Consider the following 27,471-nt stretch of genomic DNA (forward strand, 5'->3'; position numbering starts at 1 on the left):
CACTTACCACTTTGCTCTACTTCATCCGCCAGTTAAACCCTTTGTAATCCCCCAGAAGAGCAGAGTCACCCAGGATATAGAATATTTTCTCCTGTCCCAGTGGCTCCTTCCACCAGTGCTGCCCCCTCCATCCCGTGTGTGCCCCCTGCCCAGACAGAGGCAGAGCAAAGAACCCATTTCAGCCAACTGGAACAAGACATTAACATTCCTACTGGGGCAGAGTGGGCTCAGGAGAAAGAGACAGACTGAAGAGAAGACGCCAAGAGAGAGAAAAGTGGCACAAAACACAAATTTTTCTAACTGACCCTCATCTATCTATATGCAAATAGCTTTGGTTGTATTTTCTGTCTCCACAATACAAAAGAAGTAAATTAAATTTCATTTGTGCAGTTTACAGATTTTAAAGCACATTTTGCAATTTCAACAACCACATGTAGGGGTTACTCTGGATAATTTTTGGGAAGAGATGTTGTTGACTTTTTACTTGAAAGTTACTTGAAAAACGTACTTAATTACTTGAGACTGCTCACTGAGTAAGTAATGGCATTACCTTACTAAATAGTCACCAGCAAAAGTATTAAGTTACTTGTACTTTACTGTCAGTACTCAGCCCCCAGCTCCAACGAAACAACTCCAAAACCTTTATGGTCTTTAATACGTGTAGAAACAGAAAACAGACATTATGGTTTAGCAAGCAGCCAGCTTAGGGTTTGCAGGGATTTACTGACCATCAACAGCTAGCTTAGCATTAGCTTCAGTGGCTGTGCACATCATTCCAGAAGTCCAGTCCTCATCAGCTTCATCGGGAATTGGCAGAAAGCACCTTCCTCCTCTTTTTGATGAAGCTCACTGCCAACACCTTCAGATCTAATACATCTTACACAATATTAAAATCTCTCTTTCCTCTCGTTGTACTCTGCTCCCTCAGCCAGGTTATAGATTTATAACATTCAAATACTCCAATACTGTATGTGGTGGTAGCATTCAGCAGTTGTAGTGTTCAGTCATGATTACCATCTCTTCTTTCAAGTATAAAATAATCAAATGAATTATGTCCGCTCTAGTATTTCAGGACATAAAGCAGCAGAGTTTCAGCACTAGGAGGGGAAAAAAATCAAATGGGCAAGAACACACAGGCTACCTACCAAACACAGCTCACCTTTCCCTCATTTCTACTTATAGAAAAAAAAACATCACCCGTGACTTATCGAGCAAAAACAAGCCAAGGTGGGACGCAAGGCTGTTTTATTAACCGGATGACATCGAGTTTATTAAACTGGCTGAGAGGCTCCTTCTGCTGCCAGACGAAAGGGAGCTTGGCCCGGCTCCGAGACCCAACTTGGGAGAGCCGGCCCAATTAACACCAGAGAGGGAGGTCCTTGCAAACACACACACATACACTTTCTGAGCACGCGTGTAAATGTAAACATGCTGCGCATGCTATCACGCAGAGCACACAGGGAGGTCTGAAGGGGCAGCAGCAGGCAAATATACCCTTAGGGACCTGGGATCATAGCTAAGAAGCCATGCACATGCACACACGCAGTTGTAGGGTGGCCTTAGCTTGCCATATAAATCTGTGCCACTTGCCTTCAAATGGAGTGTTGCGGTGAGCCCAGTAAATATGAAGTAGTGTGTGTGTGTGTGTGTGTGTGTGTGTGTGTGTGTGTGTGTGTGTGTGTGTTTGACCTCAGAGGCAGGTGGAGCTGTGGTGTGGCTGGGCACACAGTGAGCATCGTTCCAGGTCCAGCCCTGGCAACGCCACTCAAACACAACAACCTCATGGTGGTTATGAGCCGCGAGAGGTTATGTGAAAGTGTGCCTTTGTTGCTGAATTTGCTCAGCAAATGAGCCTCAGTACCTGCTGAGCTGCAGCAGTTGTTGTGCGGGTAATTCTCTTTGGCAGGAGCAGGGAGTCACTGCTTCAACTTCCAAAGAAAATTAAGAAAAAACTGCATCAGAAGACAAAAAGACTAATACAGTATATTGATAACTGGCAGACATGAGGCTTCAGTTTCAACATGTTTCTGCTGCTATGATATTTAATCATGAATGAGTTGCCGCAGCTACTGCTGAGCTGGTGTAGGAGAGACGCATGATGAGAGACTCCAATGGCTACCACTGTACCTCCATACTTTATTGAAACAGCATGGGCTTTGTCAAAACAACTACTTCTGGTAAAATAACATAATTTGCAATGCTGGATTCCTGAAAACCCTAATACTAAATATTGCAAATACAATCAACCCTTTCCTCATCTTGTGGGTGCCAGAACGTGTGCATAGATGTGTGTATGTGGCTAACCCTTGCTAACCAGTCACAACCAACTCTGCAAATCCATTAAGATGCATGACCAAATCTTTTTCAGACTCCAACTCTCCACCAGCTCATGCGTATTTTGTCACAGTCTCCGCTCACTTGGGAATTCCATGTCTGTGTGGGACAGGCATAGTTGTGGACGCCTGGCCCCGTCGGAGTTGACACTCCTGGCTGGGATCCCTGGCATCCCCAGCTTCCTGATTACCAGCTGTCCCTGCCCCACTCTTGCCTGTCAAATCCCAGTAACTGAGAAATAAACAAACAGTAAACAAAGGGCCTAGTTTAGCACCAGCATGACAACAGGTTTGTCACTCTAGCTGCCTGCCAAGGCTAACTGAGCCTTGCACTCTGGAGAGAAGCCTCTCTTCATCTTCAAACCACCGGAGGAGGAGCTGCAATCAGTGACAGCATGTTTGTCTATCCTGCCTCAAGACAAACAGCATCAGCCAAACCAAGAATAAAGAATCGCAGACCGAAAGCAACCTAATAGTGTGTCTTTTTGATTCTCAGATTGAGCAGAAACTCCTTGCAGCTCTGCTAAGGATGGAGGCTTTGTGTCTGATTGTCCCCCTCCTTTCTCTCTCTCTCTTATTGTCTCAATCTGTGGACATCTGCTCGCTACAGAGACAAATTCCCCTAGCTTGAGACACACTAGCCACCAAGAGGAGAACACAGGCCTATTAATAGGCTTCCTGCTCATAAAAGAGATGTGGCAGATCAGGTTTTTTGGGGGGAGTTTGATATGCATGTAATACAATATTAGTTCAATTGTGATGCACCGTCAGAGGCCCCCTCTATGGAAATCTGCATGAAATCACTGTCTGGGCAAGGTCGTAAATCACCTACGGCGTTGTTTATTATTGCAGTACAGTTTTATGGAGGGCGGCCGCTTTGCTGGGACGTCCTGGAGAGGAATGCCCAACAGAGGACCTGCTATGTAATGGCCCCTTTATTTCCACAAGGGGGTTGATGGGAGTTCAGTGAAGATCGGGCCTCTGGAGAATTACATGGTTACTGTAAAGCCTGATTAAAGCACAGGAACACCTATATCTAACAAAAGCAAGCACATGGCATGTTCACTGAGCAGCCACCGGATCTACAACACATCTACGGAAGATCAGTCTCACAGAAAATCAAAGGTCTGGTCGAGGATTGTGAGTCAGGTGAATGACACAAGCCAAACAGACACAATCTAGCTTTTATTTTTATTCCCCTCCGTTTCGTCCAAGCAGCCAGAGCGGCTGGCCGACGTGCCACAACACCCACTTTTTCTTTCTCGAAATGTCTGGTCTGGTTGTGTCTGAGTTTCTCTGCCAGGTCCCTGAGCATCGGGAAAACTTATCAAAGAGAACAGACGTCTATTCTGTGCTGCAGAGAGAGAGCAGCACTCCTCTCCTCGAAAGACAGCCAGTCAGGCCCTCAGACACTACTCAGTCTTTCAGCTGTTCGGAAGTGGGAAAAGCACATTCGGGGTGATCGTGCTGGTGCATTCCTCTGGTAGCAGCCCGGCTTGATTTGTCCAGCCTGGCAGACGTACGTGCCTCACCCCGGCCATCAGTCCCTCTCCATCTGAAAACATAATTGATCTGGATATTAAATGAGCCTTGCGGCTCTAAATAAAATTCCATGCATGCTTAATTCTCCAACGTGGTTTTGGAGGCCGGACACTTTCTTCCCTATCCAGGCTAGTGTTACATGCTGGACTGTCTTAGCTGTGACCACCTCATAAAATCAGGCTCATAAATATTTTTCATGTGTTATTGAAACTAACTCAGCGCTCTATGGCTTGGAGTGTTCTGATATATGTTAATTATGCATGGATGCTCCAACAGACCTTTGCTATAAGGATAGAACTATTGCAAATATGGGGCTGAGCAGTGGTTTGGCTTCAGGAGCCTCAAGAATGTATGACGCATGTTATAGGTTGTGGAGGCTATTAAGGAAATTCAACATTGTCTCACGGGAATCAGGAAAAACATGGATTTGACTGAAATGCAACTAAAAATATATAAAAAGTCTTGTAAAAAGTATTTCATAGCAGCTATTGTGCAGATTTAAAGGATGTGATTAGCATGTGGGCATGACATGTTGTTTGGTCTAAACTTGCACCAGCTCCAGTTTCTATTTGCTTCCTGGTCAGATTAGTGGTTGAGGCCTGTGACATCAGTGTCAGTCTCTGGATAATGGGGGCAGATAGGTATGTTATTCCACTGATATTAACACAGTTTAAAAAGGTAAGTCAGGCCTAACAATTTTGTCCACAGACAAAAAGGATTTTAATGTCAGTGTTAATTGTGCTTTTTACTTTTTTAAATAAATAAAAAAATCAGAGGGCAGCATGTAACAGTTCACAAATCAGTTTTATTAATTTAAACACAATCAAATAATAATGTCAAAAACATCTGTACACATATTTTGCAGACACAACAATCTTTTGCGTTTCACAATGAGGCCCATGTAGTGTAAAGTATTTCCAGTTTGCATTTATGATTGCAACATAATTAAAAAAAAAGCGTGCTGTATGAATCTATAAAACATTTCCTCTATTTACCTACCATTACCTTGATCTAGCAGCAATATGTAGATACCCCCGAAGTGTGGGGGAAGAAGTTGTTTTGAGAGGACGGGGGTATGGGGGGGGGTACGTCAGGGGAGAGAGGGATCCAAATTGAAATGTAAAGGCCAACAGTGATCATGTGCAAAGGAGGGAAAAATTAGAAACGCAACGAGTTGGTTTCTGTTTAAGAAATTCACAGTCGATAGCACATGTCCTGTGTTCACAAACCCCTCAAAGTTAGTGGCTTTTCTCTCAACGTTAATCATGGTCTCCCCATCCACAGATGTAGAAGCATTATGAAAAGGGCTTCATGTGTTCCAACTATCTCAAAGAGGGGCACAGAGTGTATTTTCAAAGTCGAAATAAAAACACTACATCATACAAAATTACGCCTGCTGTACAAGAGTTGTTATAGCGCTTGTATAAAAGATAATAAAACCTATTCAAGCCTGCTTTTTTTCTCAATCTCAGATTTATTCAAATTTGTTGTTAACACGGAGGTTTTCTCACTTCGAAGCCACATCCAAAACCCTTGTTAGAATTCAATTTTCTTCCAAATAAACGGGGTCAGGGCTGCAAGCTGGTGAAATGCCGTAAGGACACAAGTTGTGAGCTACCTTTCTGAATAACTAAAAAACCAAACACCTCCTTCCCTTTAAAACATGACCCTAAAAAGGACTTGCAGTAGAGGAGGCCTGTTCTGCTGAATGAAGATGTGACTGTTCGGATGAGAAACATCACAGAATCAAATGAAAGGTCGTTGACACTTGACATCCATGCTTTTGGTCTTGACAAAACAATTTATCACAAAATCCCATTATCTACATATTTGTGTACTGAACAAAACTTGAACACATCAACACTTTCAGGCGTCGCACAAGCTTATGTGCGATGGGATGCCTTGAATTTTTTTTTTTTTACTTCAATGAAAAAGCATTGCCACCTTTCAAGAGCACGTACCTAAATGAATATAGGAAGGAATAGTCCAGTGATTACAAACTTACACACACAAAAAAAAGATTTCCTCTATACACGATTGTCTCAGCATTGTAAATAAAGTTTTTTGTCATTTTCTTAAATTATTAGAAAACCCCTTTTTTTTTCTCGTTTCTTCCATAAACGTCTTCCTCTCGCTGTGGTGGAAATCAACAGTACTTTGTAAAAGGCACGAGTCTTTTGTCGTCGAGGTACCTTCTCAGTGGCGCGGTGCCACTCACAAAGTCTCCGTTCATAAATAAGAAGCACAGGACTCCCAGGCCGACAGTTAACAGAGGAGCAGTCGCTTTGTCTGTCTGTCCCACGGCGGGGGGAGAGGCTAAAGAGTAGGTGGACAGATAAGGACCGGGCCGAGACGTGAGGTGAAGAGCAGAGGGGGAAGAGCTAGAGGGACGGAGAAATGCCACCACCAGTAGTCGTGGGCCTGTGGGTTTACTGTAGCTGAGTTCTGTGGCGAGGTGAGGCGAGGCGGGCGAGGCCATCAGTAGCTCTGCTCTCCTCACAGGTGTGAACCCTGACAGAGTCCCGGCACAAACAGGGGGCCGTAAAACACTTTGACAGCTTCAGAAAGCGGCCAATTCACAGTAACCAGGGCAAGCAGCTGCAGCGCCATAAATTCACCTCTCTCCTTCGCTTCCAGAAAGAAAAAAAAAAAAAAAAGTTTAGGGTTAAGACGAAGTGTGACCGTATGTCAGCACATTAACCGTGCGCTCAGCCTTCTTTTTTCCACACTCCTCTTCTTTTCTTCCTGTGTTGTGGAAGACAGACGCCAGGCAGCGCAGGGGGTGGGGATGGGGGGGGGGGCTCTTCTGAGCTGCAGGGTCTGCGGCAAGCGTGGGACGGGGTTGGAGGGCGAAGGTGAAAGGTTGCAGGGTGTGCTGAGGCGGAGCTGGGTGTGTGATGGTGGTGTAGTGCTACAAGTACTCCAGGTCTAGAGCGTGGTGGAGGGCCATGAGGTCTGAATGGCTGGAGATCCTCCAGAAGGGCATGTTGTGCTGTGGGAGGAAGGAAAGCATCATATTGTGTGAGAAACTTTAGTTAAACCGCTGAAAAAAAATCGAAACTCTATACATTTTTAGAGCTGAAACAATGAGTCAATAATTGTACAATGCATTTAAACAATTTCAGTATCATTTAATGAAGGAAGATTTGACCTTTATCTGTTTTTTATCATTGTAAATTGAATATCTATGAATTTTGCATAGTTGGTTGGACATAAAAGCTATTTCAAATTGTGATCTTGGGAAACTGTGATGGGCATTTTCACTGCTTTCTGACATTTTGTCAGCTAAATGAATAGAAAAAAATAACGGACAAATTCATCAGTAGTTGCGGCACATTGTAGCACGAGATTTTATTCTTCACACTGCAGCTAATGCATTCATTGAATGGAGTACGCCTGGTCCATTCACCAGGAAAAGCAATCATATCAATAACACACCCCGACTGCTCCTCTTGCTCCCTAGTGCATACGTCTGTGCAGCCTAATAATACATTTGTACCTCTAACTAATTTCTCTTCTGCAGCAACCTGCAGTTTTATACCACCAAACTAATCCAGTAGCTGTCTTCAAGCTCAGCAGAAATGAACTCCCCACAGGGTCTTTTGAATGAACCTCCTGCCTGCCAGTGTGTGTTTAGGACAGTGCAAATGAGCTGTTGTTCCCAAGCAGAGGACGGGGGAGAAACCCGAGTCGCAGAGAATGAAAGGAGCTTGTCAGGTAGAGTCCTCAGCTCCTCAGTGTGTGGAGCCCATTACCCTCCCCTTATCAAAGGTATGGCCTCTCCCAGGCACATGTTCCGCTTAGGAGAGCCTGCACTGACCCTTAGAAAGCTCTTTGCTTTTTGTTTTGTAAATTGTCTTTGCTTTTAAGTTTAAAAGCTGGAGATGTTATCTGTGCCTTCGCTCCTAGGCGACGGTAATAACTGAAGGCAGAACTGTTTCAGGGATTGGGGATTTTTTCTTTTTTTTTTTTTTTTTCAGGATGAAGGAATGAGGGCAGAAAGAACTTTTAGACATTTGCTTTTGTAGTTCCACACAGTGTCACGTCTGATATGTGCCTCCTGACGGGTGAAATTGTTGTGTTATTTCACGTCCTCTCTGATGTTGACACAGAAACCTTTTACCGCATGGCGTGTCGTGGGACTCGCACCACTCAGACGGGGGTAAAAAAGCCTTACCCTTCCATCAGTGTCACTCTCCAACAACTCAAGACTGAGTAAAAATATTTGCATCTTTTTCCACAATCATCCCTCGGGAGCATATTCCCAGGGTGTGTTCGCTTTTCATAATACAGAGCTATTGCTTTACACACTTATCCGGGGTAAAGGTTGCTACTTCTTCCTAATCGCTGCCTAATCACTCTTCATCTGTCCTCACGCTTCTACTCATTGTTTACTGAGAAACAGGTGAAAAAGGAGCTGGAGGCTTTTCAAAGGGAAGCTCGGTGTCTTCACGCTGACACTGCGGCTCACCCAAACTGTCAGTGAAATATGCTCTTGGGCCGCCGATTAATTTGCTAATGAATATGTTTGCTGTGTGTGGCTTGCATGCGGTGCTTGGTTGACATCCAAACTTGGCAGAAAACGCTGAATACACAGCCTGCGGAGCAAGAGCCAACAGGTAACATAAAAAGGGCAATGTCAGATGTCAGATTCAGCAGAACAGATACCGTCATGTTTCCTGAGAGAGCACGGGGGACGTCGGCTTCAGCCTCTCTTAATCCGTGCCGTGCTAACAGGCCTGTCTTTGCAGCAGATATTTTAATTTCACCAACAATGATTTAAGTCTCCTTTATGTGTGCTCTATTTACGATGTGCCCTCAGCGTGCCTGAAAGGGCTTGCCTAGCATTACACATACAGCATTCATGCTGCTCAGGGCACCGAGCAGGAGTGTATAATTATGCCATCTCTCCCCTCCCCTGCTCTGTAAACCTGAGATGGCGGAGGAAGAGAGGAAGAGCGCTGATTACACACTACAGACTTTCTCTCTTGTACTCAGATGCCCTTTAAGAGGATAAACGAATGAAAGTAAGACTGTTGGGAGCTGGAGTGCTGATTCCTTTCTTTTGAAAGGTATGGCAGGTATGTTTTGTGTTCTGTGAGCATTCACGATGAACTCCTGACCTTACGGACGGCTATCACACTTCCAAACATTATCTTTTCTCGAGCATTTGAGATCAGAGTTTTCACCAGATGACTCAACGTGTATTCTTCTTACCTTTTTTGAGCCTTGCTCCTCTTCCACACCATCTCCAACAACAATGTAAACAACTTTCCTCCCGAACCTTTGAATTACTCTCTCAAAGCAGCTCTCTTTCCCTGTGGAGGAGTCGACAGCGGGACGTTAGTGGAGCGTTGCGTGGATGCAAACAGATACACAGGCACATAGACACTTGCAGAGAACCCAAACTAAACACCATCACGTTGATTCAAAGGCACAGGGCGACAAGAGCCCCTTTAAAAACACCACACGCACAAAATAAGGCAGAGTGTAAACAGTTTGAGCTCAGCGAGATGTGATAAGATCAGGCCTCAGATAAAGACAATCTGAAAAGCATTAACTCTGCCCTTCTCCTCCTCAGACATGGGACAAATGGACTCAGCTAAATCACTCTTGCATGCTACAGGGTCTGGTTCGGGGGACCAGTGTGCTTAACGCTCCGAGGAACCCTGAGCTACACTCGGCTCCAACTCTGCGCTGGCGGGCCTGAAAAAGGTGCAGGAGTGAAGCTTGATGTTTATTTTGCATTTGAAACAGTGAAGAGGGAGAAGGACTGGAGGAAAAGGGGGGAGACATGGGGGAGGAAGCGAAGGGGGAGAGGGGGGGTCCTGTTGCTGTGGAATGACATAAATGTGCAGAAGTGGTTTCATATGCAGAGACTGAACAGGAGAGGCCTGGGAGGCCCAACACAGGCCCAGCTCCAGGAAAATAATCCCAGGCTGATTAGGCCTATTCCTTCATAGAAGAACATCAACCGTCTCCGATGACTCTCCCACACCATCCACGCCTCTATCCCCTCATTTAGGTAGCGTGTGTGTCTTAACTTTTTACCCTCAACAAGCTAAAATAATAAGCATCCATGTCCCAGAGTGACCAAATCATTACAGTGGACAGAACACAAGAGGATTCAAATCACACAGTTCAGACGCAGTATTTACCTATTTTGGTTGCACTATAAATATTCTCGATAGGAAAGACTATTCCCAAGCCGTAGAGCAGGACCTTCGCCAGGGCAGGGATGAGCTGCGTGGTGGTCACCAGGATATTCACACAGTTTGACCTGAGGTGGAGGAGAGCAAAGGGATGAAATTATTCTAAATCACTCTGAGGGAGGACAAAAGAAAACACATAAAGACAGCGCAGTGCATCAGCTGTTTAAAACATGTCCTGTAATGATGCATTGGATCTCCGCTCGTTTTTAATGTCTTTCAAAATGTTTGTCCAAAAGACAAAATGGTGCATTGGTGTTTTCTTTAATAGCTTGGGAGTATGGAGTTGACTTATTTACACCACATGCGAGTTTATATATGTGCGGTGTGGGACTGGGTACAATTTTCCTCACTAGAGTCCTACCTTGAGTGGATTAATGTTAGTGCTTTCAGTGCCAGTGTTAACCAGGAGTCCGTCAAGGCTTCAATTTCTGCTCGCAATTGCAACCAGGCTTCCCTTTTGGCTGGGCCCAGCAGACCTGAAACGCAGGGTAACATTGTTTGCATTGGACCAGACCTCCGAATACCACTGAAATTTCAAAATTTACCCTGACCAAGTGGTGCGGCATGTGCGCTTTGAGAACACACACGTGAACACACGCACTCACACTAACACCCACATAATGAGGGCACGTACATCTGCAAACTCATTTCTCCACGACAGATCTGTACAAAGCAGCGCTGCTTGTTGGGGATTACCTCCAACGTTATTTTTGTAGGTGGTGTAGATTTCTTTTACTCGTCTGTAGCGGAAGGCCAGTTTTCTCATCCAGTCCACGCCTCCCCGCACGCCTGTGGCCAGACATAGGTTGGCACTGGTCGCTGCTGCGTGGAAACCGTCAGCGCCGAAGTTATACGTACTGAGATAAAGACAAAGAAAAGATCTGTCAGCCCACGCTGTGCCAAACTTGGTGGTAGGAGTTTATTTGACTATTCCGTCAGTGTTGTACCTCAGGTCCTGGCCGTTGTCGTCAGAGGACACGTCGTCGATATGTACCTGGTCACATTCCTGGAACACACAAAACATACACTTTTGAGTAATGTAGGATTCTCATACTCATAAAAAATGCACTTTTACACTTTAGAGAGGTCTCCCTCTTGGGGAAGGACACACGTTCCAGGTCATTTTCCACTAGAAACAACATCTTTATTCAGGAATTTGTGCTTTGGCTGAACACCTCGGTCTTAATCCCCTTCGCCTTGACTTTCTCTTTACATCCTTTCGAAACTGTTCTCCACATTTTTCTTCCTTTGTGCCCTCACTGGCTCTGAACACAAAAACTAACCTCATTATCAGTCAGAATGGACTGCTGCCACTAGAGGGGTCTAAAGATATGCACACCCAGCAGACATAACCAATTACGTCTCAATGCAGCAACTCTAAACACTGCCCAGGTTGGCATTTGAATACTACGTCTGTGAGTACTGATATATATACATACAGTAGAAGGGTGTATGCAGGCTGGATGAGTGTATAAAGAGCCTTGGCACTAATGGTCTGTGCATGTGTATGTGCCTGTATATGAGTGTGTGCATCTCTAAACATATGTGCGCACTCCTCTTCCCCTCTGGGGGTGCCTGGCTCTTCTTGGAAAGGTAGAGGGATTCTGCAGCTCTGCACTGATTCCACTGGTACACAGTAACACAATCCAGACTTTCTGGTAAATGTAACCTACTAGAAAAATTGAACCTGATGCTAACCGCCAATGAAATTATGACCTCTGATTGCTGCTGCGCCACACACCAACACAGCCCCGGGGCCAGTCGGCCAGGCAGCCGGCAAAGGAGCGCAGGAGAAAGCAGAAATCTGTTATTAGTTTTCCATTTATAGGAGAGATCTAGTGCCTCCCCCTTCCCCCCCTCTCTCCGCCTCCTCAGCCAGCTTGAAATGTGAGGGAGTCCTGCCTTGGCATTCAGATCAACACATTTCACATGGGGCAGAGCAGAGAGAGACGAGCTGGGTGTCTTTTTGCGAAAACTTGAGGTGGCTAACAGAAGGTGGAACCGCCATGTTAAGAGAAAACGGGCTGAAAAGGAAATGAATATGATGTCAAACTCTCAATTTGTTTCACTCAGCCCTTATCTGGAATGAAAAACAGAAAGAGCATTCGATATCTCTCTGAAGTAGTTTGAAGAATTTCTCTGGAAAGCTACAGGTTTTCAGTTGGTTGCCAAAAAGGTTAGTCTCACCTGTTTAAAGTTATGTGAGAAATAATAATTTCTCATGGAAATTGAAACTTGAGGAAGAGAATTCCTCCGGTCTCAAGCACGAAAAATCCCTCCCGATTTTTTTAAGCTTTTTAATTAAGTTTCATCCGGCTGTTAAGACACCAAAACACAGAAAGGACTTCCTTGTTTTAAGTCAATCTAACCGAGGCCAAATGCTGACGTTATTGCATTCCTCTCTAATGCTAGAGCAGGGTAAGGGTAAGGGCTTTGGACTGTAAACCTTTTTTATTTTACTGGTTCCCCTCTGAACAAATTTTTCATCTCCCTGGATTTGTGGGGAGAGGGAGGGGAGCGCGACGTGAGGAGAAACTCAAACCAGCTGTTCTTTAACAGAATTAAAATCTTGACCCCCAACCCCTGCTCTAATGCAGCCATTCTCTCGCCAAGCCTCTCCCAGCAAGCCCCGAGATCCAAAGAGGAAAAGACTTTGACCCCGTGACCCCTCTCCCCTCCTCTCCGGGGCTCCGGCACCCCGATAAGGGGGTGGAAGGGTAGAGAGGTGGAGATGGAGATGGTGGAGAGCAGCGAGTAAAGGCTGGGGGAGAGGGTCCAAAGTGACCTCACATGGAGCGAGCTCTGAGCCCCACGTTCTAGAAGATGCACTGCCAATTGGAGATGGGGTGCAGACGGGGGCTCTGCTGGCTTAATCTGTTTTCAGACACTCACCAGCAGATCTTTAGTAGCTGAAGAAAGCAACAATTTGTCCGAGCTTGAAAGCCTGCTGCCAACAAACTTGTGGATAATTTATGCTCAGACATGATCCCCAAATATTTCTCAGAACAGAACCCAAGCCAGAAGTATTGGTGTGCTTAATTCTTTAAGTAGTAGAGGCATGTCTGTTTGTTTGGGACAACAAAAACAGCAGCCTGGCTTAAGCACCTCATAAAGCTTTCTTTCAAAGACCTCCCATTCTGGTGCAAATGACTGGAATGCTTCTATTATCCAGTAATTACCTGCTGATGAATCAGACACAATCAGCCGACTGCCAAAGCTTCTACCCCCTCTTTCACTTTGGTACAGGACCATTCAGTTCCACTTGTTTGGTATATCACTGCCTAATTGTGCGCTGTCTCCTGGATGACAATAGTGCCACATATTTGTTCTTCCCCTGTAATGTGTTTCTTTCAGAGTCAGACAGCCAGCATAGATCAAAACAGCTATTTGAGAACAATATTCCCCAGCAAGATAATTATGGGTCTATTTTAGGTGCCAGAGCCAAAACTCCAACATGAACCAAAACACATAAATATGTCTCAGTAATTAGGCCTAGCTGTAGTCTTTGTCACTGCTGCCTGATTATGAATGATTTTTCATGGACAAGTCCTCAAAGCCCATAGACACATCAAACCTCAACAAACGTGAAAGTTAAATATCCACAGAGTTTTTTTTTTTTTTTTTTAAATTCTGTAGATATTATGATGCTTAATTAACAGCTGAACTTGGCTTGAGACCTCCACAGAGTGGAGTGAAGGGAGGGGGCTGCTGGCAGAATGCGCAGACTCCAACAATTACTGTTCCCAGCTGGGGCCAGCATAAACCTCTGCACTGGCTTCCTGGGAGGACTGGGAGAGCTAATAGAGAAGGCGGCTGTGGGTAATGTCGTACAGTAACCCTTACACATACTCATTAGGAGCCACTTCTGAAGGCCTCGTAAACACCACACAGCCACGGATGGTGCAGGTTCGAGTCAGTTAGGTACAGTCATATAGTCAGAGTGGATAGGATGGAAATTCACCATGGGCCGGTGAATTTTATGAACTGAAGGACTTGCTGACAGACTTATTCCAGCATTGTTGGATGGATAGATTATGAAATGCTAAGTTCAGTTACTGACTGACAGCTTTAAAAAAAAAAACCTGCTGCTGTTATTTTGTTTGTACAGTATAACGCTAACAATAAAATGACAGGGCTTCAAGATGGTGGCACATTGAGGGGCAGTCTGAGAATTTCTTAGAACCTTTTGAACATCTCTTTTCCATCAAACCCCCCCAATCTCCCCTCACCAAGCAAACAGTGGTCTCTCTAAAATCTACAATCACCACTAACTCACACCAGATGTTCCTACTGTACTCAGGAGTGAAGACCCTCCACCAGAAGCCATTGCAATTACTCCTTATGCAAACACTACGTCTTTCTGTAAAATTCATCAGCAGCCATTCTTTTCATTTAACTGAGTTCATTCAGCTGCAGAACAATAGAAGACAGGATGCTTCTGCCTCAGGATGCCTCCATCTCTACATCATTCACTCTCCCTTCCTCTCCCAGTCTCACTCATCTGCTGAAAACTCTTCACCGTGGAGGAAGTTATCAGAGCCCTCTTTGTTCCCTTGGCATCTGTCATTAAGCAATCAGCGATGACGGCCCGAGTCTTCCTGTAGTCCTGGAAAGAGCTCAGAGTGGTGACTGCAACAGTCAGAGGCAGGGAGAAGAAAGACGGGATGAGTCTGAAATACATGTTACCTAAACACAGAAAGGTCCACGCTGTCTAAACCAACTCTTAGACCTATTTTTCCCATAAAGGTCTTGGTCTCCGCCATACAAACAGTGTCCAATATTGGATGTAAGCTGCCCACCTCATTCCCCCTCTCACTCAGGTGAGCTGTTGGGGTGGGGGTGGGTGGTCAAAACCACAGTGTGAGCGATAACAGCCGTCATCACAGCATTCCTTGTGACCCTACAGGCAAATGCCATGTGAAAAAGACTCATCCATGGTTCGCAGGTTCTCAATACCGCCACTCCACCGGCAGTGGCTGTCATCCCCCCCGCGGTCTGTGACCCCCAGCAACTTCCTTCTCCGTTCCCACCACAGGCACCCCTGTCTGTGTGGAAAGGAGGAGGGTGCAGAAGGGAGGGGGGCTGTGATTACCTGGGGGTCAAACACAGGATGTGGGTAACAAAGGGAGAGTTCTTCGAACCCACTTCATTCCAATCCACAATCTGTGCTTGAACAGCCACGGAATTCAAACAGCGGCGCCAAACAAAGCACAGGTATAGAGCAGTGCATGCTGGTTTTGCAAAAATTCACACGATCGGGAGAAGGGATCTGGAGGGAGCACAAGCATACTTTGCTTAGAAGCAGACTGAACTTGAACAAAGTGGTCTATAAAGCTTGTAGGAACTGGAAAAGTTGGAAAGGAAAGAAACACCCCACCGGTAGGCAGTGAAAAGTATAAATTAGTTATGTGTGATGGATGAGCTGCTCATTATTTCCTATTTTTGGCATTATAAGTCCAAACCACACCTCAAGGAGAGGGACATTAAATGCAATATCAAATCTCAGTTGTTTCAGCATTTTCCCTCTGCAACAAACGTATCCATAGAGAGTTTATTCTTGCCAAATGGACTGTTGTTTGGACAAAGTGTCTGCTCTCTTCGTTCGTAGACCATGTTGCGCAGGTGCTGTGTGTCCCTCTATAATTCAGGACAAGAAATCTCTGCTTAAATATCATCATTTGTCACCAGGCAGCAAAGTTATATTTTCCATGCACCCTCAACCTCTACTGGTGCTTGAATCGGCTGTGTTAGGATAGTGGGTAAAGGGCGGGGGTGAGGTGGAGCTCTGTGGAGCGAAGATTGACAGGGTGGCTTTGAAACCTCTACTTTCTCTCTGTAGTCTCTCCAAAACACATCAGTGGCCCTGCCTTGAGATGTGATGGAGTTATGTCGAGGAGCATGACAGAACTGCTGCATCAGTGGCCATGCAAATGATGAAATACCCACATCAGTGCACAGACCTAAAGAAGCCCATCTGACAAAACAAACTCTGTGTATAAAAAATGGCCTTTTTTCAGTTCATTTGGAACTCCTAATAAATGGTTTCATAGTATTTCAACCGGTGCATATCTTGATGGGCTGTCAAGTTTTCTGTGTTTCTGTGTTTGCATCATTGACATATAAATAAAAAGATGTGGCACAAAGCTACAGTGTAAAGCGGTAACCGATCAACTGACTGACTTAATTTCATGACTCAATGAAAAGCACAGTTAGCATTATGTTCCTCCTTACTGGAAATAAAACCATAAAAAAAACACTATCAAGGAAAACACCATAAAGCTACCAATCATATGGAATGGTGAGTACAGGATCTGACTGTACAGTGAGACATAAAACCAACAGAATGGCTCCACACTAAGAGGCTCTGGAGGGCCATTTCAGCCACTAGGAAAAGGTAACCATGCGTTTCACAGCATCTCTCATTAACAGGCAGCCCCTGGGTGAGAGTGACAGAGGAGGTTTCAACCCTGCGACTGCAGGCTGGGAGCTATAAAAGGCACTCCACTCACAGTGTCACAGGGTTGCTCCACAGGTATGTGAGAGTCTGTAGGTAGTGTTCATGCAGTTTGTATGTGTTTGCATGTGCATGTGCAACATGTTTAGAGTGCACATGCATGGTAGGTGTGTGAGAAGGCATTGCACACAGCATGGAGGCATCAGTGGTCTAATTTAAAATGTTCCCACCTTTAGAGACCTCTCCCCCTCTCTCTCCCCATGAGTGGTTTGCCCCCATGCCCTTTATCCTCCAGACTGGGAGGGTTGTTTTCTCACCCAGGGAAGGGGGAGACGGCAGCCCCTGTACCCCACTGAGAGGGGAACACAGGGGGCTCGGCCAGCGAGAGAGAGGCCCCTGGTTCCCACATACCGCTCGGTGTTAGCGTTTGGGCTGCAGCAGTGCACCTACAGTAAACTCACACCCTGAGTCACAGCAGAGCTGTCAGTCTTCCCAGTGAGCTCAGCCTCAGTGGGCTTCATTATACACATCAGTTCAGACCATCAATTAACTCCACATTCAACCCCAGCGCACCACAGGACTACCAAGAAAATGGCATCAACTGAAGCAGATTTACTATATTTCATAAATAGGACATATGAACAACATCTTAGTAATTTACTCATAGAAGTGTATTATTTTGAAAAGCAATTAAAGGTTATTATTCACTTTGACAGAGTAGGATTCTGAAAATACTATTAAAACCCCCCCAAACAGTTATTGATATTACGTTTCCATTAGGATGTGTGTCTAAGAAATAACAAAAATGATTGATTTTGTATCAAGTTCTGTTGTAGATATAACATTGATTATATGTTTATCTGTCAATCTATCAGTGAAATATAACTTCTTCTATACGGAAAATTAATACAGAGCAGATCACATCAACCGGGCTCATATTGCCTTGAATTACTTTCCTAATACTTCCCTCAGTGAGCATTTTTGATGATAAAAACAGATTGTGCCGCTCGTACAATACTACAGCCGTCCTTTAAAGGGCTGAGCAGCAAATGGTTTGTGCGGGACGATCGATAGAGAGATTTGTGTGTGTGAGCCGGGAAGGGAAGTCTTTTGGGGAGGTGCAGTATTTCTGGGACGCACCTTCAATACTATCTGACGGCGAATGAAAAAAGAGCGCTGATCCAGAAAAAGGTTAGAGGAGAAAGAGGGAGAGAGAGACGTAAGGGTGAAACTGATCCCTGTTGACCTCTTCGGCATGCCCTCTTTCTTTTTATGACTTTCCTCTGAATCGTCACTCACCAGCTCTATCAACGCGGCTCAGCCTCCATTCACACACACACACTCTCTCACACACACGCTTGAACACATTAAACACAAGACGAGAGCCTTTGCTCTGGCTTTGCCAGGCTGAGCACAATATTATGCTTACTTGTGATGTTTGGAGGCATGTAAACAACCCTTGTGCATTTATAACATTTAAAACTAATTAATTTGCTTTAAAAACTAACATTTTAATACAAGAAAAATAATCTAAGACTGCACACAGAGACGTTGGACGGACACTGAGTCCATATTTAATGTACTTGTGTGGAGGCTGGCAGAACAACAGTGCTAAGACTTAGATGGACCCGTCATACTCACACACACACCACACACACACACACGCACACGCACACACACACACAGTCAGGCCACTAACCCTGCACCTGTGTTTCTGCACAGCCTCTGGGGTCTCCCTTTATGGCTTAGACTAAATTAGATGGACCATATGCATTTCTGCACATGCTTAAATACATAACTGCTGCTGGCTGAGGTATTTATAGTTGGACTCTATTTAGCTCTATCTGAGATGGAGGACTGTTAATCAGCAGAGAGGAAACACAACTGGTTAGGCATTGCTGAGAACTTAACACTCTGGCTGACCCAGCTCAGTTTAAGAGGAGAGATCAATACGCCTTCAAGAGAATGTCACTCCTCCTCTGGTATGATTGTTAATGACAATAGCCGCAGCGTCTGCAGAGAAGTCTTTACATTGGACATTTTTAAAAGGCAACCTTGCAGACGACCACAAATTGCTGTTTCAGTCATAACGTTACTGTAGTTTTAGCTGAAAAAAAATCTGAAGCTTTAAAGTGTCAAAACAAAATCTTTTAATTTCGTTACTGAGCTAAAGCAGGAGAAGTATAGGCCTTGCTTTTTTAAATAATTTTATAAGCAGTCTGAGCTGCCAATTCATCTGTGAACAGTTTGATCACACATGAAAAGAAATCAAAACACAGGACAGATGTTGAGCGAAACCACATTTAAGCGTTGTCACAAACTGCCATTTTTTCAAATGATTGGGGCACATCTATTAAATAAAGTGCAGCTACAATGGATTCTACATGGTTCGAGGCATAAGGAAATATTTAACCAGCCAATTGCAGCCAATTAACTTTGATCACAATGACTGTGTTTGGGATCTCAGTCACTCGTCTGTCTGGAAGAGTATGAACATTTTCCTCCTGTGTCTCCCTCTCCCCCGTTTTTTCCTCCTTCTTGGGTTTGCTTCGTGTAACACAGCCGAACATGGTGGTGAGTAATGAGACTTGGCAGACCGGCCACAGATCTCTTCACACTTAAGTATCAAACAAAACATTTCCTCTACTGTGAGGTCAGCATAAAGCAGGACACTGAGGAAAAGAGCTGGGTCAGGGGGATCAGATTCACTGGGAGACGGAGACTGAGAGGATGAGGCAAGGACAAAAATTGCAAAGATAAAAATGCAATAAAATTGTAGACAGAGAATTGGACAGAGGTAGAGCTGAGAGAAATAACACTGAGTTAAATTGCTTTGTTTATTGCTAAATGTGATGAGCGCTGATAGTTTCAACATCTGGATCTGGAAAGAGGGTAGCGGGTGCACTTCATGCCTATGCATGTGTGTATGTCTATTACCAAATGTGGCACGCACTGTTCTGTTCATACAGTCGGAGCCTATGGTCTTTCACCGCTCGCCAGAGAGGAGCAGACACTCAAGACACCCCATCACACACACCCACACACCTCCCTACCCTTGATCCCTCTATTCCTGTGCCCCAGGGGCAGATTTTACACTAGCTGTACATGAATCACAGGGGCAAAGAGGTGTGGGAGGGGAGACGACGGCGGGGGATTTCATGCTGTGACGGAGAGGTCTGTGGTGTAGGTGGACAGCGACACCAAGCACACAGCATGACACTCAGACAGACAGAGCGGCCACAGAAACACTAGAGCCTGACAAATTGAGCTGGCCGCTATGGGAGTGGGAAGGAGGTGGGGGCTGGGGGCAGGGCTGGTGACCCAGGAATGACGGAGACTGACAGCACATGTAAAATTCATGGTGTCCCCTGGGCTCCGAGGTAATACTTCACCACTATGAGACCGATAACTGGGAAACAGGCTCCACGCTATGAGTCAGTTGTTGCTGTTTTTACTAAAATCTTAATGGACTGGTCTTACGCTCCTGTTGCTGACTGCTCTGACCATTGAAATCATCACAATGTGAACAGAAGGCATTTGTGCAGAGGGAAAGAAAGCTTGAAGAAGACGGCGAGCACACACACACACACACACACACACACAGACGCACCTCTAAGTCGTTGAAGAATAAGTGTGTGTCGGCCAAGTTGAAGATCATTTCTTCCATCCTCAGGCCTAGTGATACAGATGTCGGCGGATCCTGTAGAGTAGACAGAAAAACAGATCAAATAAAAATCTGAATATTCAAGTAACGTTCCATTTTGAGGGAGTTAATGTGAAACAATAAATAACGCTGCTCCCTCTGAGTCACTCAATTAACACAGAATCCCTTTAAATTCCTCAGCAGGCCATTCCCATAAAAGAAGACATTAGGCGGACTTGAAAGTTTCAGCCTCTGTTTACGACCCCTCCGAAAGGGACCAGAATAGTCATCAGAAATGCCACAGACTTGAATGAATGCAGTAAAAGCATGTCTCTCCTCAGGAGGGGTGGTCGATTTAGAAGAGCTGGGGTCGCAGTCTCATCGTAAATAGCCCATTCTCCACATAGTTGTGCCGATGCATCGTCTGATTGCTCTCTAGGTGATAGATCAACAAAATTCCCCCCTGAAGCAACCACTCTGAGCTGTTTATTGATATTAAAAAGAATTCAAACGAAAAAATAAACACTGACGTTTCCCTGCATGTGGGTGCAAATGCAATTTTTCCTTAAATCCTGATCTCTGTCAGTAATATGAGATGTGCTGTAATGGTGATAGGGTTGCACGGTCGGTAAGATAACACCTAGAGAGGAGTGAACTACACTGTAAATAGTTAATGAACCTGTGACAATGCATGCGATTTTCCCTTTAAAAAGATAATGAATAGGCAAAAATACCTCAGTGCATTTTCTCATAAACATTTATAAAGATATAGGCCTTGTGTAATTATTTTTCATTTTCATTATGATTAATTAACTAATTGGATAAAAGTGCTTCCATTCTTTTTGCTGCTGAACAAATGTCATTTTATCTTAAATTTCTGATCAGCAGATTGTCTTTAGCAAGCAAAGGATGAAGAGGGACAATAGCAGGCTGCAGCTGGGTGAGACAGCATTGAAGACAGGCCAGGCAGGACCAGAAGCCGGGATTATAGAGTTAAACCACCTGAAGACACACCTGAGCTTTCTACTGATTAGCTGTCACTGCCCACAATGCTTATGTTTTCACTAAAATGACAGAGGACAAACCACACAAGTAGAGCTAAATCCCCACTTCTCGGGGCTTTCTCCTTCCTCTTAACCTCCCAGTTCGAATCAATCTTTCAGTCAGAATTCATCAAAAATAATTAGCCTCCCACATCAGCATGCCACCAGCTCCCTCTGCCCAACCTCTGGCGCTGTTGGGCGATTTAGCGTTATGAGCTGGTTTGGTGGGAAAAGGCAGTCTTCTCCGGTGCAAGTGAATCCTCTCCAATTAAATCTAAACAATCAGTCAGTGAGGGAGTTAAGAATACAAGCAGGCCAGAAGGCCAAAGTGCTGCTGCTGTCATTGCTTCAGCACCACCTGTCCCGAGATATCAGTGCCATCCACAGGGGCGCCAAGTCCCCCCCACCACCACCCTCCTTCTCCCTCTGAGCCCCTTACCAATAACAACCCCCCCCCCCCCCCATCCCCACCCACTTTAAGCTCTCCAGCTCTGGCCAGCCCAATAGCAGCACAGCTGGCCTCAGCCATCAGCTTTATGGGGGTGAGCTGCCTTGATGCCAATTAAAAAAGCTGATAAGAACAGCAGTGTGTTTATGTGTGTATGAGAGGGAGAAAAAAGTCCGAGAGAGTGGGTGGGAGGTCACAGTGAGTGAGAGAAAGTGTGGATGTGCACTCACTCAGATACACATCTATTTATAGTAAGCTCAGAGCAGCTCGGAGGAAAAACTGTTTAGTAACTTTTCTGTTTATGCCACTAAGATAGAGATGACATGAACGGCAGACAGGAGTGAGGAGGCGGGGGGGCGGTTGTTGTGGTGGATGTGTGGTTGTGGGGGATGTTGGTCTACTTCACTTTCTTTTCTGAGGTGGTTTACAGATCTGCGTTTCTGATATGCTTTGAGGTTGCTGTGAGTAAGCATGTCTCCCTCTCATGACGTTGCTTTAATGTGATAGTGTCAGCAGGTTGGAGCATGGCAGGAAGATAAACTTTGGTTAGAAAAAGTGGACCGACAGGAGAGTAGGAGGAGGCAAAGAGGGAACAAAAGGGAGAGCAGAGAGTGAGAGGGACTCTAGCGGCTGTCACATCCTATATGAGCTCTGATGGAACGGGCCCTTATGGAGTCAGGAGTGTTTCCTGTTTCAGAGGAGCACACTGGAGACCCTGTGTATGCATGTGTGTGTGGCTGGAGAGTCCCTCATCGCTGAGCCACGGCTCCATAAGCCTCGGCTCTCTCTTTACCCAGCATGCAGCGCCGAGAATAAAGTAAATAAACAGTGGAGGGTCGTGGGGCAGCCCTCTTTCACCCCAAAAACAAAACAGTGCCCCCATCAAACACCCCCTCATACCAGAACAAAGGCACAGAGCACGGGTCGCAGACGCTAAGCTCTCTGACATATGAGGAGCAATATGTCATTTTTGACTTCAAAACCAGACACCTCCATAGCCAAAACAACCGGCGATTAGAAATGCTGCTCTAAGACAAAATAAAACGCAGATTCTTTAAGATTTCGCTGTTGCTTTTAATCGTGTGCCCTGAATCTAAATGGGAAAATAAGAGCGGATGATACACTTTGAAAGCTATATAGAACCTATGACCTCAACAAAACCATGAGAATAGGATACTGCCTTATTTCCCAAATTGTTTGTTTTGAAAGTTTAAATTTAGAGAAGCAATTTACATGGAACAACAAATAGCAAAGCCTGGAAAAGTAAACTCGTCATCTCATAAGCACACACAGTGACATGGGATGGAAGTTCCAGTATTATAATAGTATATGTTTGTTGATATTTACATATACATACGTAATATATTTGAAAGCAGGTTTAAGGGAAACTCTGTGCTCCAGTTTGAGTTCTGACTGAGCTGCATTTGGTGGACTACGTCTCCTGCCAGGGTCTCCTGGGAGATCCCTGCCTGAAAAGGATGGATTGTGAAACACTTAATTAAACTAACAATGTGGCATTTCTGAAGGAGAAAGGAACACTTAAGATGTGTCAATAGACATCCAGAGTGCAACTGTTGTGAGCCCCTACAGCTGAGCCCCGACCAGCCATGCATAGCTCCAACAGCTGCAAAGAGCAGTCAAATACTTGCCAAGCCTCATTGGACCTATTAAAAAAAGAAACAATTATCTGTACATTGAGTTCTTCTCTGTCTTTTCACTATGGACTCAAGGAATAGTGAAATCTATCCTCTGCTCAGTGACCGTCCCCCTCCTTCGCCCTCTGATCCCTTTTTTCTCCTTTTAATATTTATGTGTTTTGCTGATAAAGTGCACCGCTACTGCCACAGTCTGATGTCACTCACCCGTCCATATCTGTTGGCATAAGAACCCGTAAGCAAGGAATGGAAAACGATGATTGTTTCATCCAGGTCCCAGATGAAAACTCGCTGGAGAGATGGGGTGCGGAGGGGGAAGAAAGAAACAAAGAAAAACAGAGAGAAAAGAGGCAAAATCAATGGTGCACTCTGTAGGGCTGCAAGGTGATCCTCCTGGTCAATAGGCCAGGAGCGTGTATTTGTGCGCCACGGGGACCAGGATCCATTTGCTTGGGTTGGTCACCGCAACACTCCTCCCATCACCCCACCACATGCTTTCCATCCCCTGCCCTGTACATTAGAGTAATCAATAGTGACAAACTAATTAACTAGATATGTTAACACGCCATGATGCCAGTGCTATAATGGGCGCTATTAACCTCGTCCAAATACATATCATACTAATGAAGAGCCCTCTGAATTACAAAGAGTTTATTTTGATGTATGGTCACTATCAAAGTGTTGTATGGCTCTTGACGCAATGGTTTGTCACAGCTGGCATCCAGTCTTTGATGATGAGAATATATATATATATTATTCACTCGAGTGATGACTCACTTAATCACAGGCCTTATTGTTTATTCACGAGGTATACATGAGACTTTATACAGGATATGCGTTTAGTGACGTCATATATTCCACAACGCATAAATAATGCTTTTATAGTTAAAGAATCAAATCTTTAAGAATTAATGTCCATCAAGTGTTAAAGCTGGTGTGGCAGCCATATAGTAAGTGGATTAGTGCCCGTGTGCCTCAGACAGGGCGAGGCTGTCTGTCGCCAAGGTAGCGGGCTCACCCTACCTCAAGGTCGGAGTCAGGCGGCGGTGATGGGTTGTTGTTCCTTCTTCCCCGGCCACGTGACTTTCCATCCGAGGCCCGCCGCAATCGATCCGAATCTGAATCTTTAATGGGGGTTGATGGACTGTGGATGGTACTGTACTCTGCTGAGAGGAAGGAAAGAAGGAAGAAGGAGAGTATAAAAAGAGTGTATCAAAGATGAGCTATTATTTGCTTTTAGCAAAGAAGTGTGATTGTCCATTTGTCTTGATGAAGGACAGACAGCTTCCTGGGGACATTTTTAGTGATTATGCAGGCCTACAGGTAAGAAAAATACATAATAAAAGCTGCTGTGCTCTATACTGATTTAATAAACAAGAGGTAACAGAGAACATGCCAACTAGAAATAGCAAAGATGCCATTTATCTAAATTAGATGACTGTGTATGAAATTACATTTAGTCAAAGCCTGACGTATTTGGTGTTGATTGATGACAACTCCAAACACAGTCATAAAATGTTGACTGACTTATAAAGATAGAGTCAGCGCTTGATTGCCAAATAATGCATTAATGTCACATCAAATTAGGGTAAACTCTACATCTGATTTCAGTTTTAACTTTTTTTTCTTGCTTGCCTCACTGCAGCGCACTGACTAAAACCATCGCTTACTCATATTGTGCATTTGGATTAGCACGAATAAAGATTTTCGGCATTTAGCTCATGCTCTCTTATCAGGAACAACTTCCAGTCCAGGATCAAATTCCTGATATTCAGGTTACACAAGGCAACCCTGCTGCCTGCGGTTTGACTCTTACCTGCAGGGTTCTCTGTGAGGGCCTGGCTGGTAATGCCGGTGGGTGGCTCCTGGAGGGTGTACGTGGTGGTGGTGGAGGGCGTGCTGGGGCTGGTGTTGTTACTTGTCATGTAGGGTGAAGTGTAGGGTGAGCTGTTGTAATACTGAGCATACTGCCCCTGGCCAAAGGCTGGATAAGTGGGATAGTCCTGTTGAGAAAGACAGACAAAGTAGGGAAATGGCAAAAAGATAAGTTACATTGGGATAAAGATATGTCAAGTGGAGAAACAAAGGAGAGATAATGAAAGATATGTATAAAGTGGTGCAAGAGGTGAGATTTGGATCAAAAGGGTGGAGGCAAAGAGAGACAAAAGGTAGCAGAGCTGAGGAAGAAGCAGGAGGTTTGGCAGAGTAACGTGAGATATGCCCTGCACCAGTGTTGCTACTTTACGGCGCAGATTCCAAAACATAAATGCAAACACATGTCTGTTCTGTCCTACATCTGGACAACGATCTGTCTTGTTTTTTTCCCCCTCTCCTTTTCCTCTGTGGCATAAGACATTTGTATTGGGGGAGGTACAGTAGATAATCCTGCGTACAAAGCTTTAGACATCCTGAGTGATTTATGTCTGAATATGTCATGGATGAAATGTAACATATTGAGTATGCATGTTTCATAAAGATTTCCAGGTTGGGAAGAAGTCTTGCAATTCAAACTTATATAAACTGATAGCTGCACACTGATACCACATCACAGAAATAGACTGAGCTGAAGGAAGGGCACAGATACCTGCTGTGTGCTGTTGAAGCCAGTGGAGTTTGTCAGGGAGTTGTTTCCTGCATACAGTCCTGACGTTGTTGTGAAAGTACCACCTTAAGGGAAAAAGAATTGATCTTTTGAGTCATGTATCCGCCATGTTATAGCAAATAAACATTATTAAAGCTGTAGAAGTGCAAGCAGTGCAGTGACAGAAATGAAATGGCATCTTGTTAGGGGGGGAAAAGTTAGTCTTTTGTGAAACAGTGGTGAACAGAGGGAGGCCTGAGGGAACGCTCCCAACAGTGGCCTTATCTTTCTCCTCTTCTTTCCTTATCAGTGATTGGATCAGGCCTGATGAATGACGGTGGGGGGGGGGAGCAGAGAAGGGTGAGGGGTGGACAGAACCTGCTTCCAAAGCCATCCAAGCCCGCACAATGTGAGGAAGACAAGAGGCTGCTGTGTGTGAGCTACTGAAGGGTGGCGTGGGGTGAAGCAGGGGGAGGAGGGGTTGGAAACGGTGGATGCACTGGGACGGATCATCAGGGTGCCAGAGGGGCTGTGCATGGGCAGTGTAGTGAGACAGAGATGTATGTGGATGGAGGGTTGAGGTCGGAGTGAGTAGCACTGGAGGGGGGTTTGCTGCTGACATCCAGCCCCGATGAATATGTATGTTCCTCTTTGCACTTGCTCAAAGGATGGTCCTCCTGGGTAATTAAATCATTCAAAGGGGCTGATACCATCTAATGGCTTTATAATATACATGACATGAGTTATAGGGGAGAGGAGCAGCGGCGGCCCCCGGGGGCACGACTTCTCTCTTCAGCGGCCGTCCACCTGCACTGTCATGTCAGGCAAGAGAACAGCGGGAGAGGCAGCTTAAAGGGGATCACAGACTGGTAGAGAGACAGTAAAGTGACAAGGGAGCATGAGAGAGCTGTGTCTTTCAAAGCTAAAATGATCCCAATCCTTTAGCTCATTTCTGAGATCAAAATTATCAGGATCTTTTGAGAACACAAAAGCTTTAATTTGCACTTTAAATTGCACTTAATTTGGCTTAGTTCTATTAATCTATGAATAAAGGTTGCTTCAAATTTGCAAAACTCAAATAACACACCTTCTGAAGTTTGACAAACCTTCCCGTAGAAAAGACTTAAATTATTAAACCTATAAGGCCACTGCAAAATGAAACTGATAAAACAGCCATGTTTAATGACAAAGCCCCACAGCAAAACCCAGTCAGAGAATGTAGCTGTGAGCAGGGAGCGTCTCATTTGATGCATTGGAGTAGGCACTCGGCACTTGGGAAGTTGTCAACTTTTCTCTACGTAGTAAAAGAGGCTTAAAAGATTTCATTACAAGTAATCTGTTAAAAAAGTCTTTGCACCAAACTGCCATGGCAGTTATTCCAACCTTTACAAGTATGACCCCTCGACTTTATTTTGCATCTCTTCTTCATACAAATTGCACCACTGCATTCCTTAAAAAAAGCTCCTTCACTTATTACCACAGTGATTCTCCCATAGTGAAAGAAAAAAAAAAAAAATCCCATAGCTTCAGTGAAAACGAAGGGGGAGATAAATTCACTGT

General features: G+C 44.8%; 1 protein-coding gene across 2 annotated transcripts in view; it reads right to left on the reverse strand.

Annotated features, from left to right (window-relative positions):
• Nucleotides 1–4,735: 4,735 nt before the first annotated feature.
• eya1 (EYA transcriptional coactivator and phosphatase 1) overlaps nucleotides 4,736–27,471 on the reverse strand; it is a 33,250-nt gene continuing 10,514 nt past the window's right edge. For both annotated transcript variants that reach the window (XM_076761389.1, XM_076761390.1), the window contains 11 exons: nucleotides 25,915–25,997; nucleotides 25,147–25,333; nucleotides 24,354–24,496; nucleotides 23,538–23,621; nucleotides 20,152–20,241; nucleotides 11,035–11,093; nucleotides 10,784–10,944; nucleotides 10,449–10,563; nucleotides 10,034–10,155; nucleotides 9,093–9,193; nucleotides 4,736–6,867 (listed from right to left, as the gene is read on the reverse strand). In XM_076761389.1, the coding sequence (XP_076617504.1) occupies nucleotides 6,787–6,867; nucleotides 9,093–9,193; nucleotides 10,034–10,155; nucleotides 10,449–10,563; nucleotides 10,784–10,944; nucleotides 11,035–11,093; nucleotides 20,152–20,241; nucleotides 23,538–23,621; nucleotides 24,354–24,496; nucleotides 25,147–25,333; nucleotides 25,915–25,997 (1,226 nt within the window). In that variant the 3' untranslated portion in view covers nucleotides 4,736–6,786. The remainder of the gene's footprint in view (nucleotides 6,868–9,092; nucleotides 9,194–10,033; nucleotides 10,156–10,448; nucleotides 10,564–10,783; nucleotides 10,945–11,034; nucleotides 11,094–20,151; nucleotides 20,242–23,537; nucleotides 23,622–24,353; nucleotides 24,497–25,146; nucleotides 25,334–25,914; nucleotides 25,998–27,471) is intronic.

This window comes from Chaetodon auriga, chromosome 21, assembly GCF_051107435.1.
Source record: "Chaetodon auriga isolate fChaAug3 chromosome 21, fChaAug3.hap1, whole genome shotgun sequence".
Classification (NCBI taxonomy): domain Eukaryota; kingdom Metazoa; phylum Chordata; class Actinopteri; order Chaetodontiformes; family Chaetodontidae; genus Chaetodon; species Chaetodon auriga.